This window comes from Setaria italica, chromosome II (genome assembly GCF_000263155.2).
Source record: "Setaria italica strain Yugu1 chromosome II, Setaria_italica_v2.0, whole genome shotgun sequence".
NCBI classification, from domain to species: domain Eukaryota; kingdom Viridiplantae; phylum Streptophyta; class Magnoliopsida; order Poales; family Poaceae; genus Setaria; species Setaria italica.
In genome coordinates this window covers 23,947,808-23,962,400 of record NC_028451.1, presented here as the reverse complement: position 1 = coordinate 23,962,400, position 14,593 = coordinate 23,947,808, and the positions used below count along the sequence as shown (strand labels likewise).

The following is a 14,593-nucleotide window of genomic DNA, read 5'->3' as shown; positions in this document are numbered from 1 at the left end:
TTGAAGCTCCTTCAAGTGCTTGGTTATGAAACTTCAGTTGAAAAATACATCCTACCAAGATATGGTTCTCCATTAGTGTTGGCAAGTCAAGGCGTCGCACAATACATGTTACCGGCCAATCACAAGGTTACCACCACGATAATACGTTGGGCTGAACAAGTTGTGAATGTTCAAGCCAATCCATGTGGTCAGTTTGCCAGCCATGAGTTAAGATGAAAAAAATCGAAACGCAATGACACGACAGCATGCACTCGTCTATTAATCCATCCATCAATTTGGACCCAGCCGATTTTGTGTTGCATATTAAAAATCATACTACCAACAAGAACGACTGAAACATACTTTACTAGGCACAATAATGAAAAGAAACATCAATAAAAGCTACAACTACAAGCAACGTACTCTGCAGCCTTGAGTCATTCGAAACACAACTTTGGATGTCCTGCTTATACAAACGGAATGTGTCAGTCCAAGTTCAGTGCCAGTTTATCATGTACACCACCACACATGCCAGATCTGCTTTTGTCTAGATTAACATCCTACAGACAGAAGAAAAATAAAAACTCCTAAATGTGCTATCCAGCAGGGGAAAAGAAGGGTAAGATGACTACAGCAGTTTACATGATACAGAAGACCAATTTCCGAAGATCTTTTTTCACCCCTGTGAGCAACTCCATCTTAATACATTACTACCCACGCTAGCTATGTTACAGCCTACACACTCAAATGGGCTAAGGGTCCATATGAGTCAACCAACACCATTTATACTGTACAAAATTGTCAATCTGAACAAGCCTCAGGCTGAGAAGCTGTCGCTGCTACCAAATGAGATAACTCCTTTACCTCTGCACGGAGCCACAAAGCCAAAGGCCATGCTGAGTATACAAGTCGGATCATCGGGAATGGCCTAGTACGACACAGCTCATTCCAAGTAAGCTCATGATGCAGTAGAGCCTGCAGAAAGTGGGCCGTCTCTTAGCTGTTGTAGACAGTGTTGGAGTTGCTTTTGGATCATCTCGGCAACCATTCGCAGCCTTCCTTGGCCTACCTCTCCAGCCACAGCAGACACATTCACAGTCTCCACAGCTCTTGAAACCTTCTGCTTACATCTTTCCCACTCCTCAAGTTGCAACCAGCAGGCTCTCCCACCATGGCTCCCATCCATTGCAAGGAATGCTATATGATTGTTGTCCCCAAAAGAATACCGGAGTCTCACTGATACACAATATGGAAGCCAGGCAGCTCCACCAGCTACATTCATGTGAGGAATGAGAGCATGGTCAAGTACAAATGTCAGGGCAAACTCTACTGAACTGTGGGCTCTATCATGATGAATGTTACTCTTGGCCAAAGTGCTCTCTGTATTATCAGCCGAAGCTGATCCTGAGTGATTCTCCAAACAAAGCTCGATCCGAGCCCTCTGAGCAGTAGCAATGTCCCCATGAGCCTGGGAAAAACCTTTCTTCCATGCAATCAACTTTAAAAACTCACGCAGTACCGAAATCGGCAACGTGAGCAAAGTGATAAAAGAAGCAACTCTAGAAGCATCATATGGTTCGGAGGCAACACGCCTGCTAAAATAGTCACATATTTCATTGATTTCAGCTGCTGCTAGCTCTTCCTGAGCATTGCTCTGAGCCTGCTGTTGCTGTTGCTGGTGGTGAAATCTTTTAACACTCAAAACTTGTAGTAGCAGTTGAACCCGATGAACACTGACTGCAAATACATAGCCTCTGCAAGATGAAAACAGGAACCAATTTATTGGCAGTCCCAAATGTAAATACTTAACTGAAAGGAAAAACAAGGAAGATGAGTCATTGTGAACTGTTGACACCTAACACTAGCAGTCTAGCACTCAGTGGCAGAGCCAGCTGGGGTGCCCAGTGTGCCAGGCACACCCAAAACTCCTATACATCCCCAGGGAGTAGTTAGGCATAGCAAAATTTATAGTTTACAAACTCATTTACTCAGCACTCACACACAAGTAGAGGCCTCAAGTATATGTTCTCTAATCTTCATTAGGACCATAATACTTTTCATGTGTCCAGGCAGGCAGCTGCTGGGCATTTGATCACCACTGACAATATTAACTCTCTATGATTTAAAATTAATTACCTTATCCAAGGACATTTCAAGTGTGTTTTTTCCCAACTGCAAGTGAGATGCACATACGCAGTTACGCACCAATGCACATAGGCCACAAGCATGGAATTTGATAAGGTTTGAACTCCAGTTTGATAACTCCATTGATGATATGAAAAAACTGATGATCTAATCAATTCTGTTAGCACTCTATTAGGCTTGTTGAAGCAAATAAACATGCTATTTATGATTAGGTGTATTTGTTTCTTAAGGTATTGTTGTGGTGATGGCAAGTGTTGAAATTGTTTTTATTTTTCACAATGATCCTAGCAAAGAATAAGTTGAGAAATAGTAGTAGAGATAAGACAATTGTTTGGCCACATTTATGGAGTGGAATATTTTGCTAAAGGTAATTAACGATAACATAATCAAAACTTCCATGACCACGATGAAGTGTATTGAGTGGAAGAATTTATGGTATTGTATCTATTTATGTAAGACCTTATTTTACAAATATTAACACTTTATATTGCAATTTTATAAATTCAAATTAATTTTTAAATGCACAATATTAATAAGCCCTTTTTAATACATTTATTTTATATTGACTTCGGGGCCTTAAGAAAATTTGGTGTGCACACCCATCGCAGAACTCCTGGCTCCACTGCTGCTAGCAGCCTAGCACTTTTTCAGCTTGGAACTCTCGTCTAAGCTCAACCACATGTCAGACAGCATCAAAACCAGTGTTCTTAAGGCGGTAAGGCAAGCCGTGGTGACCCACCCCCTCTCAAATGCCTAGGAAAAACAGCTTTCTGAGTAACAGCAAAGCAACTGCAGGAAGGAGGAAAACAAAAAGGGAAAACAAAAGGAGAAAAGGGGAGGGACAAAGGAGAAGGAACGGGTTAAGCTGTTGCCCCAGCCCAACAGCCAGCCCATTTGTGCCTCCCTCCCAGTCCCTGCCTCCTATGCGGATGCAGCTCCGCTCCCAGACTCAAAATAGTCGTCGCGTCTCTCACTTCCCCCTCTGGGGGCCAGCCGGCTTGCGCCTCCCACCTGTCTCTTCTTGTGCGGCTAGCCCACTACCCCTCATCACTCACTCCCCTACCCCCTCAGATCCACTGCCACTGCCGCTGCAGCTGACCGGAGGGAATGGCTAGATGAAATAACCGAGCCAGAACAGAATACCAGCAAAAACATCTCGGAACAAGGTTCGAGCGGCCGTCGCTCAACGGATAAAAGTTACTCTAGGGAACCTAACAACACATCTTCACAGACCAAGAACTACGAGATCACCCCTTTCATTCTGGGGTGACTGCCGGGAAAAGCATGAAAAAAAGGCTCGCGTTTTTCAAGTGAGTCCTGGTAAAGCTCCCAGACGGCACTTTTTCCTGTCGCGTAAAAAAAAGGCTTTACACGAGAGCAATAGAGGTTGGTGAGAAGAGATATACTTTACATCCCAGAGGGATAGAGAGGGAGGGCAGAGCTTTTTTTTTGGTTTTTTCATGTGCTATTTGGGGGATTTATTCTTCTACTAGGGGGTAGAAATCAAAAAATCTTAGTTAAGAGGGGTCATAGTCCTATTGAAACCAAGAAATATAGGCCTGCTCAATGCTGTCTCGGCCACCAGCGAAATTTCCGGCAAGGAATGGTGCATGTGGTGGTTGCTTGGCCTTGCTGGCCGGTTCCCCACTTGTTCCTCATTCATCTCTTTCCCCTCCCACCATTCTCATGCGTGCACTAATTTTGTCATGGCGACAAGGACACCCAGGATTTGTACTCGCCTAAGCGACGCTTAAAGTTAGGCGACGGTGCGACGCCTTTAAAACCATGATCAAAGCAAATAAAGAAACAACAGAACAACACCCATATTCAGTAAATATGTAAAATACTCCAATGAATATATATTCCAAAGAGCAACATATAAACAGAATAAGGCACTATTTTCAAAAGAAAGCCATGGTGATCAATATCTCTAACACCAATATAGATATATAAAATTCCATGCACAGTAGAAAACTAAGGGTAATTTGGCAACGAATATCATATTGATACTGAATCCTAATCGTGTAGTAGAAAAGTGAATGGCATAGATTTAAGTATCATGATGCTAGAAAACTAAGGATATCTGCTAGTTTTATAGTTTCTTACCCCACATAGAACCGGAGTGCAGGCTGCTCTTGATCCAAATTCAAGAGTGCCCCTTCATTGTCCTTTAGGATTGATCCCAGTATTTCTTTCAAAAGTTCAGGTAATTGTGCAAATAACCATAGAACTCCAAGGTACTTAAGTATCCCTCTCAGAACCTTTTTCAGAGCTGCCAAAGGAACCCAGCCACCACCATATCCACCATCATCCCCAAGACCTATGAAAGCTGTGTTAATTTCCCCTTTCATGTGCACAGGGAGACCAGCTCCAGGAGCAAGTCGTACAGAAGCTCCACCAATCCCTGAAGCAAGAGCTGAAGAAGCCAACATGGCATTTCCTGCTCGACTCAAACTGGCTGCTACATGGTTAGCAACACCAGAAGTTGGCCTAGATAAAGAAACACCAGGAGTAGCACTTAAGCGACTTGCACTAGGAGCAGTTTGTGGAGCTCCAGCATTGTTATTTAAGTGTCCGCTAGCCTGCGCAGCATTCATGAAGTTGGGTTCAAGAGCATTTAGACCCTGAGCAACATGTTCCATTATGAAAGGTCGGAACTGTGGGCATGGCAATGATCCACCAACTGATGGTCCACCTTTAGGAGGGGTAGCTGGCTGGAGCCAAACTTGATCCCCAGCAAAGCAGCGCATGTCAACAGAAAATTTCTTACGATATATAATGCGTATCCAGTATGGCCCACGAAGTACAACAGAAACATCAAAAGGCAGTAATGAACTGGGAACAAGTCCAGGTCCACCCCGTCCAGCAGCTGAAAGCATGGCAGCAGCATGGAGATTATGACTGCTCAAATGGGCAGCTGCAGCATTTGAGGGGACAGGTGCATGATGTATGCTTGATGAAGATGATCCATTTGCTAATGGCCCTTGTGTAGGGATGTTGTTGGCCTGTTTTGGCATAGAGCTATATCCAGATGAAACAGTTACAGGCATCCTTGCAGGACGAATTGCACCTCCAAGGGCAAGTAATGGTCCTGCTGTAAGTCGAATGCAATCCAAGAAGGATGCTACCTCCCCACCATTCACGAAATCCTCCAGAAACTGCATTCATGCAAGATTGATTCTGAGATGAACTAAGCATATAAAGGTGAATTTTATTGCAAGATCAATTAAGAAATATATCACAAACTTCATGCCTAAACAGAGAACATGGTTTCAGCTATTTATCAACAGATACATGTTGAGAATGGATGGAAGCTTGGAATGACCCATCTGGCACTTCCAGTAAAGGATCTCACAGGCGTTGTCTGGTGAAACAGTGAAAATGCCAGCACCCATTTATACTTCCTGCCTATACACTGTTGATGCCATTTTCAAAAGATAAAATGATAAATGTACACTTCTTGTGAAAAAAAAAGTTAGCAAGTATGCAACTGAGCACATGCCAGCCTACAAAATAACATTTTGTCCCAAGAAGAATGTTCAAGGATATGTATTCAGAGCAATATTGACAGTTAAAATTAAGGCAAAATTAATGTACACTGATCTGAAGCTTGCTAAAGCACATTGAGAGGTTCAATCAGAACTAGTAAGAAGCTAAGTAATGTTTAGAAAAAAAACATCACATTAGAAAAGAGGAAACAGAAAGAATTTTCTTATTTATCATCCAAGGCCTTATTGAAAACTATTTGAATCCATTTAAGCTACCAAAATATCAGCAAAATATCAGCAGTAGAACTTTCCATGCTGAAATATATTCGGAATATTGGTAGCAAACTTGATAGAAAGATTCGAAGCCATCAAATGCGATCAATCTAAAAGAAAAATGAAATACGAAGATAAGTATGCATGAACCTTTGTGTGTGGCCAAAGCTGATCCGGAGAAACATGCATTGTGCAACCACCCTTAGCAATCTCCCATTCAACAACAATGTGTACCATCGGCATGGTGCCATAACTGAACCACAAGCTCATTAGACCGACAGCTTCAATCCTGAATGTCTTTCTCATCTGATCAGATAGCTTGTCTGAAGCATCACTGTTGCCTTTATTAACAGATTGTGATTTCATCTCCGTGGATAACTGATTGTCATCTAGCTTATCATCAATTTTCACGCCAATCAGTCTCCTCATTCCACAAGCGAAAGAACGAGCATTTGAAAGTCGTCGTAAATCCGACACAAGCTTCTGGACGCTATCTGCCTCAACAGTGTTGTAAGTTAAAACTACACCATCAGAATCAAAGGAGATATGTGAATCCATTTCTGAGGTATTCGCAATGCGAATACCAACACCCCATTGTGTCGTGGTGTTTCCTCCATTGAGTTCCCAAAGTTCCCTGAAATGTGGATCATTTATCCTAACATCCCAAGACATGCTTCCAGCCTTACCAAGGCGCAAGCATATATGCTTCCACGAATCATCTTGTGCAAAAGGTAATGTTAACCAAAGATTAGATGATGGTGTCCGCAGACCAACTTCTTCCACATATGGAATTGCAAGAGAATCCATCTGAGCTGTTAGTTGAGCATGTTTGATGCATAACGAACAGTGTCTTATCACATGTAGTAGCACAGAAGCATATATAGTTGCTGGGACACAATTATTTCTTTCCGCAAGAACATCTCCATAGGTGAGGCTGGCTCTTGATTGCAAATTAGATGTGTATGCCTGCAATGGCAGGGGACTCCGCGCTGATTCTGATATTTTTCTCCGTTTAATTGGATCACTAGGTTGCAGTCCTTGTAATGAAGGGATAATTGGTAAGAAATCTGAAAGAGAGCGTTTCCTAGATGCACCATCAGAGCCAGCAGTAATAAGCTTCTCTAGTCCTGACAATTGCCCAAGTAAGATAATCATATTTGCAACAATAAATTTATAATGAAGCCTAATCTAGTTCACCACAGATGTTTACCGATATATTTATATCTGATTCTAATATATAGAAGATTATGGTAAAATACCTCCTGTTGTAGTTGAAGGTCTAACCAAATGATCAGAGGGAGAGTTCCCAAGACTGCCTGAATGGGAGCTTTGAACAGGGATTTGATTGCTGTTACTATTGCTTGAAGGGACAAGCTGAAGTGATTTATTTACATCTGCAATACATTGTCACATGGAGAACTTAGTGAGACAAATTCATGATTAGAATTAGAACCTGACAACTTGGTCGTAGATGCATTGATTACAGGACTCAAGAAAGAAAAGGTGTCTGTACCGTGTAAATGTCTAAAATTACTTGGGAAATAGCTGTTCAAACTGACACTTGGATGAACTTTTAAAATATTATTAGCTTGAGTATGAGATAAGCCTCCATCGTGCATTGGTGAGACAGCCCTAGCATTTACTCCTTGAATACCAACTGAAAGAGAACTCAGATGAGGTGTCGCTGGCAAACTAGATGGTAGTATAGAATGGTTCTGTGCAGCAGTAGAACCACGTTCATATTCGAAAACCTCATCAACAATAGACGAAAACGATGGTGAACAAGCAGGAAGTAGTGGAAGAGGCTCAATTCCATTTTGGACAGGAAGATCACTATCCATTATGTCAGCAGAGCTCATTATACTTTGTAGGGCCTGCAGCTTCACATCAAAAGGATTGGTAGTTGACTCACTTTTAAGTATTTGCATCTGCCCAACATTGATTTTGTTAAACCTAATAGCTTCTTTAGCATCAGCATTTGCATTAGTCTTATCACTTGCATCACACTGTGTCTCAAGCAAATGAAAAACAGGCCTGAAGTCCTTATCAAGTTGCATCAACAGATAATAGGCATTTGCACAATGTGGAAATCCCATTATCATAAAATCTGAACCATCTAATATGGCCTTTGGAATCTTCAGAGTGCCCTGAGACTGCTGGTAGACCTGGAATAAAAACAATATAATTTCACACTTTATGTTTGCAAAAAACTGAGTTTAGCATGCTCTAACAAGTCATGATAAACCGTATACTGCCTTAATCCATGATAACAGACCAAGCAAAAATCCATGATAACCGTACACAGAAGCTAAAAGAAACTTATCACTTCCAGAAAGGCATAATTCAAAGTAAGAAATGGCACAAGCATTTACTACTGCCAAGTCATACTTAAAAGGATGTCATCTTCTGCTCTCCAATACCAATATCATTCATCTTCTTAATAATATACTTACAATAATACTACAAAAATGTACATGAAAGTACCATATTATAAAGATCAACTAATCAGTTTCATCATTACAAGTCACCAATTTAAATATTTGAAAAGATATTATTAATCAAAAGTGCATGCATCCCATGGTGGCATTTCAATGTTGTGCAAGAAGCACTAGATGACATCACATCTGCTAGTGAAAAAGTTCAGATATTATTGTAAACACAGTGACAACCTTAAGGCCAAAAAACCTTCCAGCTGCTGCAAATAGGTGGAGGATGCTCCTGGTCCTTAAGCTTGAAAAAACCTCAGTAGCTGAAGTACTCCCTTTGTTTAGAGCTTCCTCACAGTCCATAAGTGCAGCAGGTGGTAATATGTTTTCCGGTGATTGAAGGAGAAAGCGGCCACTCCTATTGAAGAGAAAAGAGTTAAACATTTAGGGAGTTGAGAAGGCTAAACCAGAACTGAGACATATAAATAAATCTACCATTATTGTCTTCAGAAAGGAAAAAGTATCACTCCTATATGATATCTAGCAACTTAATGGACATAAATATTATGCACAAAAAAATGACAGTGCTGCAAAAATTCTGAGCCCTGAACATTAGTATGTGTCTACTCTACCCCCAAAAAAAATGGTTCAACGCAATCCTCATGTAGAGTTGTAGACCACAGAAAATAAATCCTCTTGGCCATTTTGTAGAGTGGTTTTGCTTGCATGGCACGAAGAATTTCCTTTTCACCATGCAGGATATTAAGATGACTAGTATAAACCTCCCCTCCTGTCCCTTTCAGTGCCTCAAGTTTTGACAAATCTGTACACGCTCACTTCTTACGTATTGAAACCAATCGAGTTAAATAGAACTTTTCTTTTTTCTATTATGGAGTTTACTTTTTTCTATCCAACAATATCTTAATGACCTCGAAATGACACTCTAAAATGCCAATGTTCCACCAGGTAGAGTTGACACACCATAAGTCAAATATTTTCTTTTCCGAATTATTTTATGATTACCATTTATCAAATGGTTCTCGTCACACATTTCAGTGATGCAATTGTGGTTCTAAAGCTTTTGTAACACAAAAGAGGGTTTATAAAGAATGGGAAAGATACTAGGATCAATCAAAGTACTGACACACCTGATATTTATTCCAAGGCTAATATACGCCTGACCATATGCCCTTACTTGAAGCACTTCATTCCCAAAACAATCTGAGGAGCCCTTCTTCTCTGCATTCTGCAAAATTCATAAACATAAAAACGGATCAATTCCATGCTACAACTGCAAAAAGGGCATACACAAGAAAAACAAATCTTTTAAGCATCTGATGCAATTGATGGCTGAACAAAATCAATCGTTCCATGTACATGTCTCATTTACAAACCATATGTTCTAGACATGCATTATGACCTGAGTATTTTGGCGCAACAATTCAGTATCCTCATGTTAGCAATTTATGAATTAAAATGTGAAGATAAAAGAGCTAACATAATTCAATGCAAATATGACAGATCAAGTTGAAGCATGATATGAACATGCATATAATTCATCAGACTTTTTTTGCAACAGTCATCAAACTCACCTAAAACAACAACGGAAATAATAAATTCTGAGAACAAGTGAAAACTTTTGGAAAATGTTCAAAACCCACCAGTTTACAGAAATATCGTCAAAACATAAAAACACATGAAACACATCCAATATCATCTTTGATTGCAAACGGAGAATCATTTAGGGTCAAGATAATTAATCTAGGATATCAGCGCCTGAGTAAAAACAGCATTGGAACCATGGTACAACAGGTATTAATTCAAGAATAGTACCCACTACAATTGTTTCTGGCAGAATGTCAACCCAGCTTTTAGTTTTTATATTGGTAGCTCTTTCTGAGCATGACAAAATAGACACACATGGGCATGCAGAGACACATAACTATTCCGAATTTTACACAACAAAGGATATCATATGCTAAAGCACAGTAATCTCAATGCCAGTACTCTTTCACATCATTCAAGCAATCTCTATACATCCGAAACAATTAAATATGGGAATGCATGCAACTCCTGGTTCAGGAAAAGCTTAAGTGCCAACACATGGTAGAAGGAACTAAACATCTAAAATACAGTTTAGCCAATAGCAGATAGGTAAGGCCATGCAAATACAAAACTTAAGCTAAAAATTTTCTATCATTACCTTCTTTGGGTCCTTCGCTGCAGTGACATCTCGTTTCAGGATAACATCTTTTGGGGACTGAGAAACTTGGACATTTTTGCACAGTTGTCTCTGAATATTAAGAAGGCGTGTGTGCCTATTGCAAGTGATTGCTCTCAAAATGAGTTGTTCAACATCAATGCAACTCAGATCAAGAGAAAGATTCGCCTCTTTATCAGTAAATGGGTCGAGCACAAATGAACTATGCTGACACTTTATCTGCATGTCCTGCCCTGCCTCAATTTTGATAAAAGGAGATGAATCAGGTTCTGCTGTGCTAGTGCTTTTTTCATCTAGCCAGTAATTAACTTTCAGGCCAGGTATCTTAAAACCACTTGAATCCAATTCCCCATCTTGAACAAGCTGCATTAGAGAAGCATTTCCAATTTGTCCAGTGGCACTGTCAGAGATGAGTTCAGATCTTATCGCATCTTTCCACCTTCCCTGTCGAAGGGCATTAGCCTGCCTAATAATAGTGTCCATAGCAAGAGAGATGCAGAACTCATGAAGTATAGCATATAGCACTGTGAAGGGATTCTCAGAAGCTGCCATTCTTCTTTCTATATCATCACCAAGAGCAAATCTCCTACTTTCATCAAGCTTAATAGGACCTTTCTTCTCGCCAACCAGTAACTCCATATGCAATATCCTCCATAAGTCTACATTACCACGGTAACCTAGTGTGAGAAGAACTTTAAATTCTCCATCTACACGTAAAACTGCTATTCCATCAGTTACGGAAACATTAGATACTTCTTTAGGTCTAGGTGTCACAAGTACTTTGTACCGCACACTAGCATCTAATTTCCGCAGAGCACGTTTTTCTTCATCTGGGGAAAGTCGATTTTGACTTCCTATGTCTTCTATGCATTTTGGCAGCCTATGATAACCCCCTGTAAGCATGACTTCAATAGCAGAAGGAACATCAAACATAGGAGCCTGAGCTTTCACCAAATCTTCGTGCATAAAGAACAGCGAGTCAGCTGTTTGAGTGAAGCATGTTTCATGGATGCTGAGAGTTGTTCCGAGCTGTTGACAATAATGAACCAAAGGAACCTGAATAGATTAAAAGTAGATACGTTAATGACAATATACTGCAATTCACACCTTGGAAAACTAAACCAATGAGGAAAGTTTCTAAAAACTTAGTTTATCATGATAACAATTGTGTAAGGTCATAAGGGTTAATATTAACAGAGGCTGTAAAACAAACATCAGCGCAGTCTATACTATATAAAAAAGGGCATGGAGTAAATAACCTACAGCCAAATGTATACAGATAGAATATACTGTCAGATTAAATCACAGTTTTTAACAAAATGCTTATCATCACAATTGACCTAACTGAAAATTAAGGTACAACGGGACATATTTAATGCAATCCATTGACTAGGTGGAATGACGCAACATGCCATGAAATCAACCTGAAAATTTGTGAAGTTATTGAGGAACTGCTCTATGGACTAGGCCAATGCCATATCCAAGCTTCATCACTGCTTGGGGCAAAGAAAGAAAGTCTTACGGTATATAGTAGCCTTTCGGCTTTCATTGCACCTTTGTCTTTAACTTATTGCTTACTGGTAATTTTCATTTTCCCTGCCCTAGGATCAATTAAATTTGAAATACAAAATTTATATGGATGTTGACTAAATTAAAAGCTATCTAATGAAAAATTAGAATGAAGTAAAAATGGCTTACATGGTTGCACTAGGATTAGTTTGCATCAAATATGCTATAAACAAGTAATTTACACCAGTATAACAGCCACATTAGCACATTTCAAACCATACACTATAATCTGGACTGAAAACATTAAATCAAAGAGTAAGGGTGTTGTTAATTTCTATTTGTTGATTAGCATTCTCCTAATATATGCGTGTAAGGTGGTGGGCACTATTTCAAAATGGAGTACAGTACATTGGAAAATGAATTTCTTTCACCCGCTTCATCTATGTCAGAGCACACCATGTGAGCACCAGAAGAAGAATATAAGTTTCTAGAGCCAAGCAAGGTTTTTCTCGAACTACGCAGGAGAGCTGCGTGTCATTTCATTAAGGTAGAAAAAAAGGAATACACGAATCTGGTTAGACCTAACTTGAGTACAAGAAAAGAAAAAACAACCCACACACACCACTCTTATAGAAAAAACCGACACGCCATTGCACCAAATCAAACTAAACAAATAAATAAACATGCCAAGATTTAACCGGATTACTTTTTATCCACAAAACAATTGTTAATGTTCCACTAGTAGCAAACCTACTAGCATAGTCCATCAACAATCACCAATCTTTACTAGCCCACTACACTGCAACAAGCCAACAACTATCAAGCCAGATAGGCAAGACAATGCCACTAAAGCTACAAGCCCTAACACCACAACTAAATTTCTTGTCATTACACTATGATATTAGTACTAAATTGGAGCCAGTTGCATCAGTAAAATTGAATTATTGACATGTTACCACACTGGAATTATGGAAAGGAAACTAACGAGCGAGAGGAAATAGTTCTGCTGAGAGCCTGAGACACAAATTAGGTGGCACCTGCTGGCACCACTTGGCGAGGACGTGGAGGCGAAGCATGCGCTGGCGCGTGCGTGTGATGAACTTGAGCAAATCGATCTTCTTCTCAGTGTCGGACCGCTGCCAGCCGCCATTGGCTCCGGTGCCGAGACCCTTCCCCTCGGCCTCCGCCTGGGACTTCTCCACGAGCTCCCGCAGCGCGAGGTACGACTCCTCCGCCGCCCGTCGCACCACCGCGCCCAGCTCCACCGTCTGCTGCCCCAGCAGCCCCGCCATCCCCGCCCGCCCCGCAGCTAGGGTTTCAGCGTCGCACCACCTTCGCCTTCTTCAGCTCCTTCTCCTACCGGAACCCCGCGCGCACCGGAGACGGAACCCTAGCCCCGCCTCGGCAACGGGCGCCCGCGAGGACCGGGAGGAATCGCACCGCGTTTCGGCGCGCCACGCCGGGAATTGGGGTGGAAGCGGGGAGCGGGACTAAAACTGGAAACTAGTATATCGAAGATAGGGCTCCAAGAGGCGGCTGAGGCCGGCGGCGAGGAGAGATGGAAAGGGGCGATAGGGTGGAGGCGTGAGAGGGAGGTCGCCGGCGGCGAATCGGCGGCGGCGAGGAGGTGGGACGAGGGGTGAGGCCTCCTCCCCTCTCTCCCTTCTGCGATCGGTCGGGACCCGACGGTGCGTGCGAGTGCGCCCTAGTCGACGGGCCCACGCGAAGCCGGAGGGTCTGAAGGGTGTTATCTGCCGTTCGATCGGGATGGAGCCATGCAGGCAAATGGATCAACGGCTGGATGACTGGATGGATACACCACTACGAACTGCGCTCTGCCGTCTCGGGCTCTCGGCATCCCTGTGACCGAACCAACCGGCAATGAGACTGCAACACACTCGATGAAGGTAAGAACAACTCCAGCAGCATATACGTACGTTTGGATATCTCAAATTTGTTATAGCCTTTTAGGTATATAAGAGATAAAATGTTGGGAAAATTTTTGATAGTATACCTAGGACGGGTAACCTATATTCCATTTGAGGATTAATTTACGAATGGAATCATTTTTTCAGAAGCCAATCTGCAAAATCAACACATCCTTGTCCTCTCCTCTCCCTATTCTTCCCCCTCGCACCTGCAGGCGCCAGCCCGCCACTGCTTCGCCACCCTCCCCTCCTCCTCCCACCACCCTCTGCTCCCTCCCCTCATAGACCAAGGCGAGGACCACACGATGGACGGGTGGCGAACCTCGCCCCGACCCACCCTCTACCCAGGTCACGGCGCTGCTTGCCCCACACGTCCCCACCCTCCACTCCAAATCGGAGTCGGGAGCTGATCCTTCACCACGAATTGACAAGTTATGGCCTCACAAGCTCCTCCCCACGACCATGGAAGGAGGTGCAGATTCTTGGGCAGCATACCTCGCCTGCTACGTGATTCTTGGGTGGCAGAGCTCGCCCGCTCGTGTGTGGTGTAGCTCACTGGCCTTTCGAAATGGACCTCGAGCTCGGGCAGCTGAGCTTGGCCCCTACATGTGGCGGAGCTCAAGC

At 42.2% G+C, this 14,593-nt stretch overlaps 1 protein-coding gene across 3 annotated transcripts; it reads right to left on the bottom strand.

Annotated features, from left to right (window-relative positions):
- Positions 1-411: 411 nt before the first annotated feature.
- On the bottom strand, positions 412-13,739 carry LOC101773308 (mediator of RNA polymerase II transcription subunit 14). Of its 3 annotated transcripts, none has more exons than XM_022824616.1 (9): positions 13,027-13,739; positions 10,515-11,588; positions 9,460-9,557; positions 8,555-8,729; positions 7,399-8,050; positions 7,145-7,279; positions 6,036-7,012; positions 4,231-5,282; positions 412-1,733 (listed from the first exon to the last, which is right to left on the bottom strand). In XM_022824616.1, exons 1-9 carry the CDS (start codon positions 13,189-13,191, stop codon positions 938-940), a joined length of 5,124 nt encoding a protein of 1,707 aa, XP_022680351.1. In that variant the 5' UTR covers positions 13,192-13,739; the 3' UTR covers positions 412-937. The 3 variants fall into 3 exon arrangements, with proteins under 3 accessions (XP_022680351.1, XP_004956467.1, XP_022680352.1); XM_004956410.3 differs by having other exon boundaries at positions 13,079-13,739; XM_022824617.1 differs by having other exon boundaries at positions 6,036-6,922; positions 13,079-13,739.
- Positions 13,740-14,593: the final 854 nt, after the last annotated feature.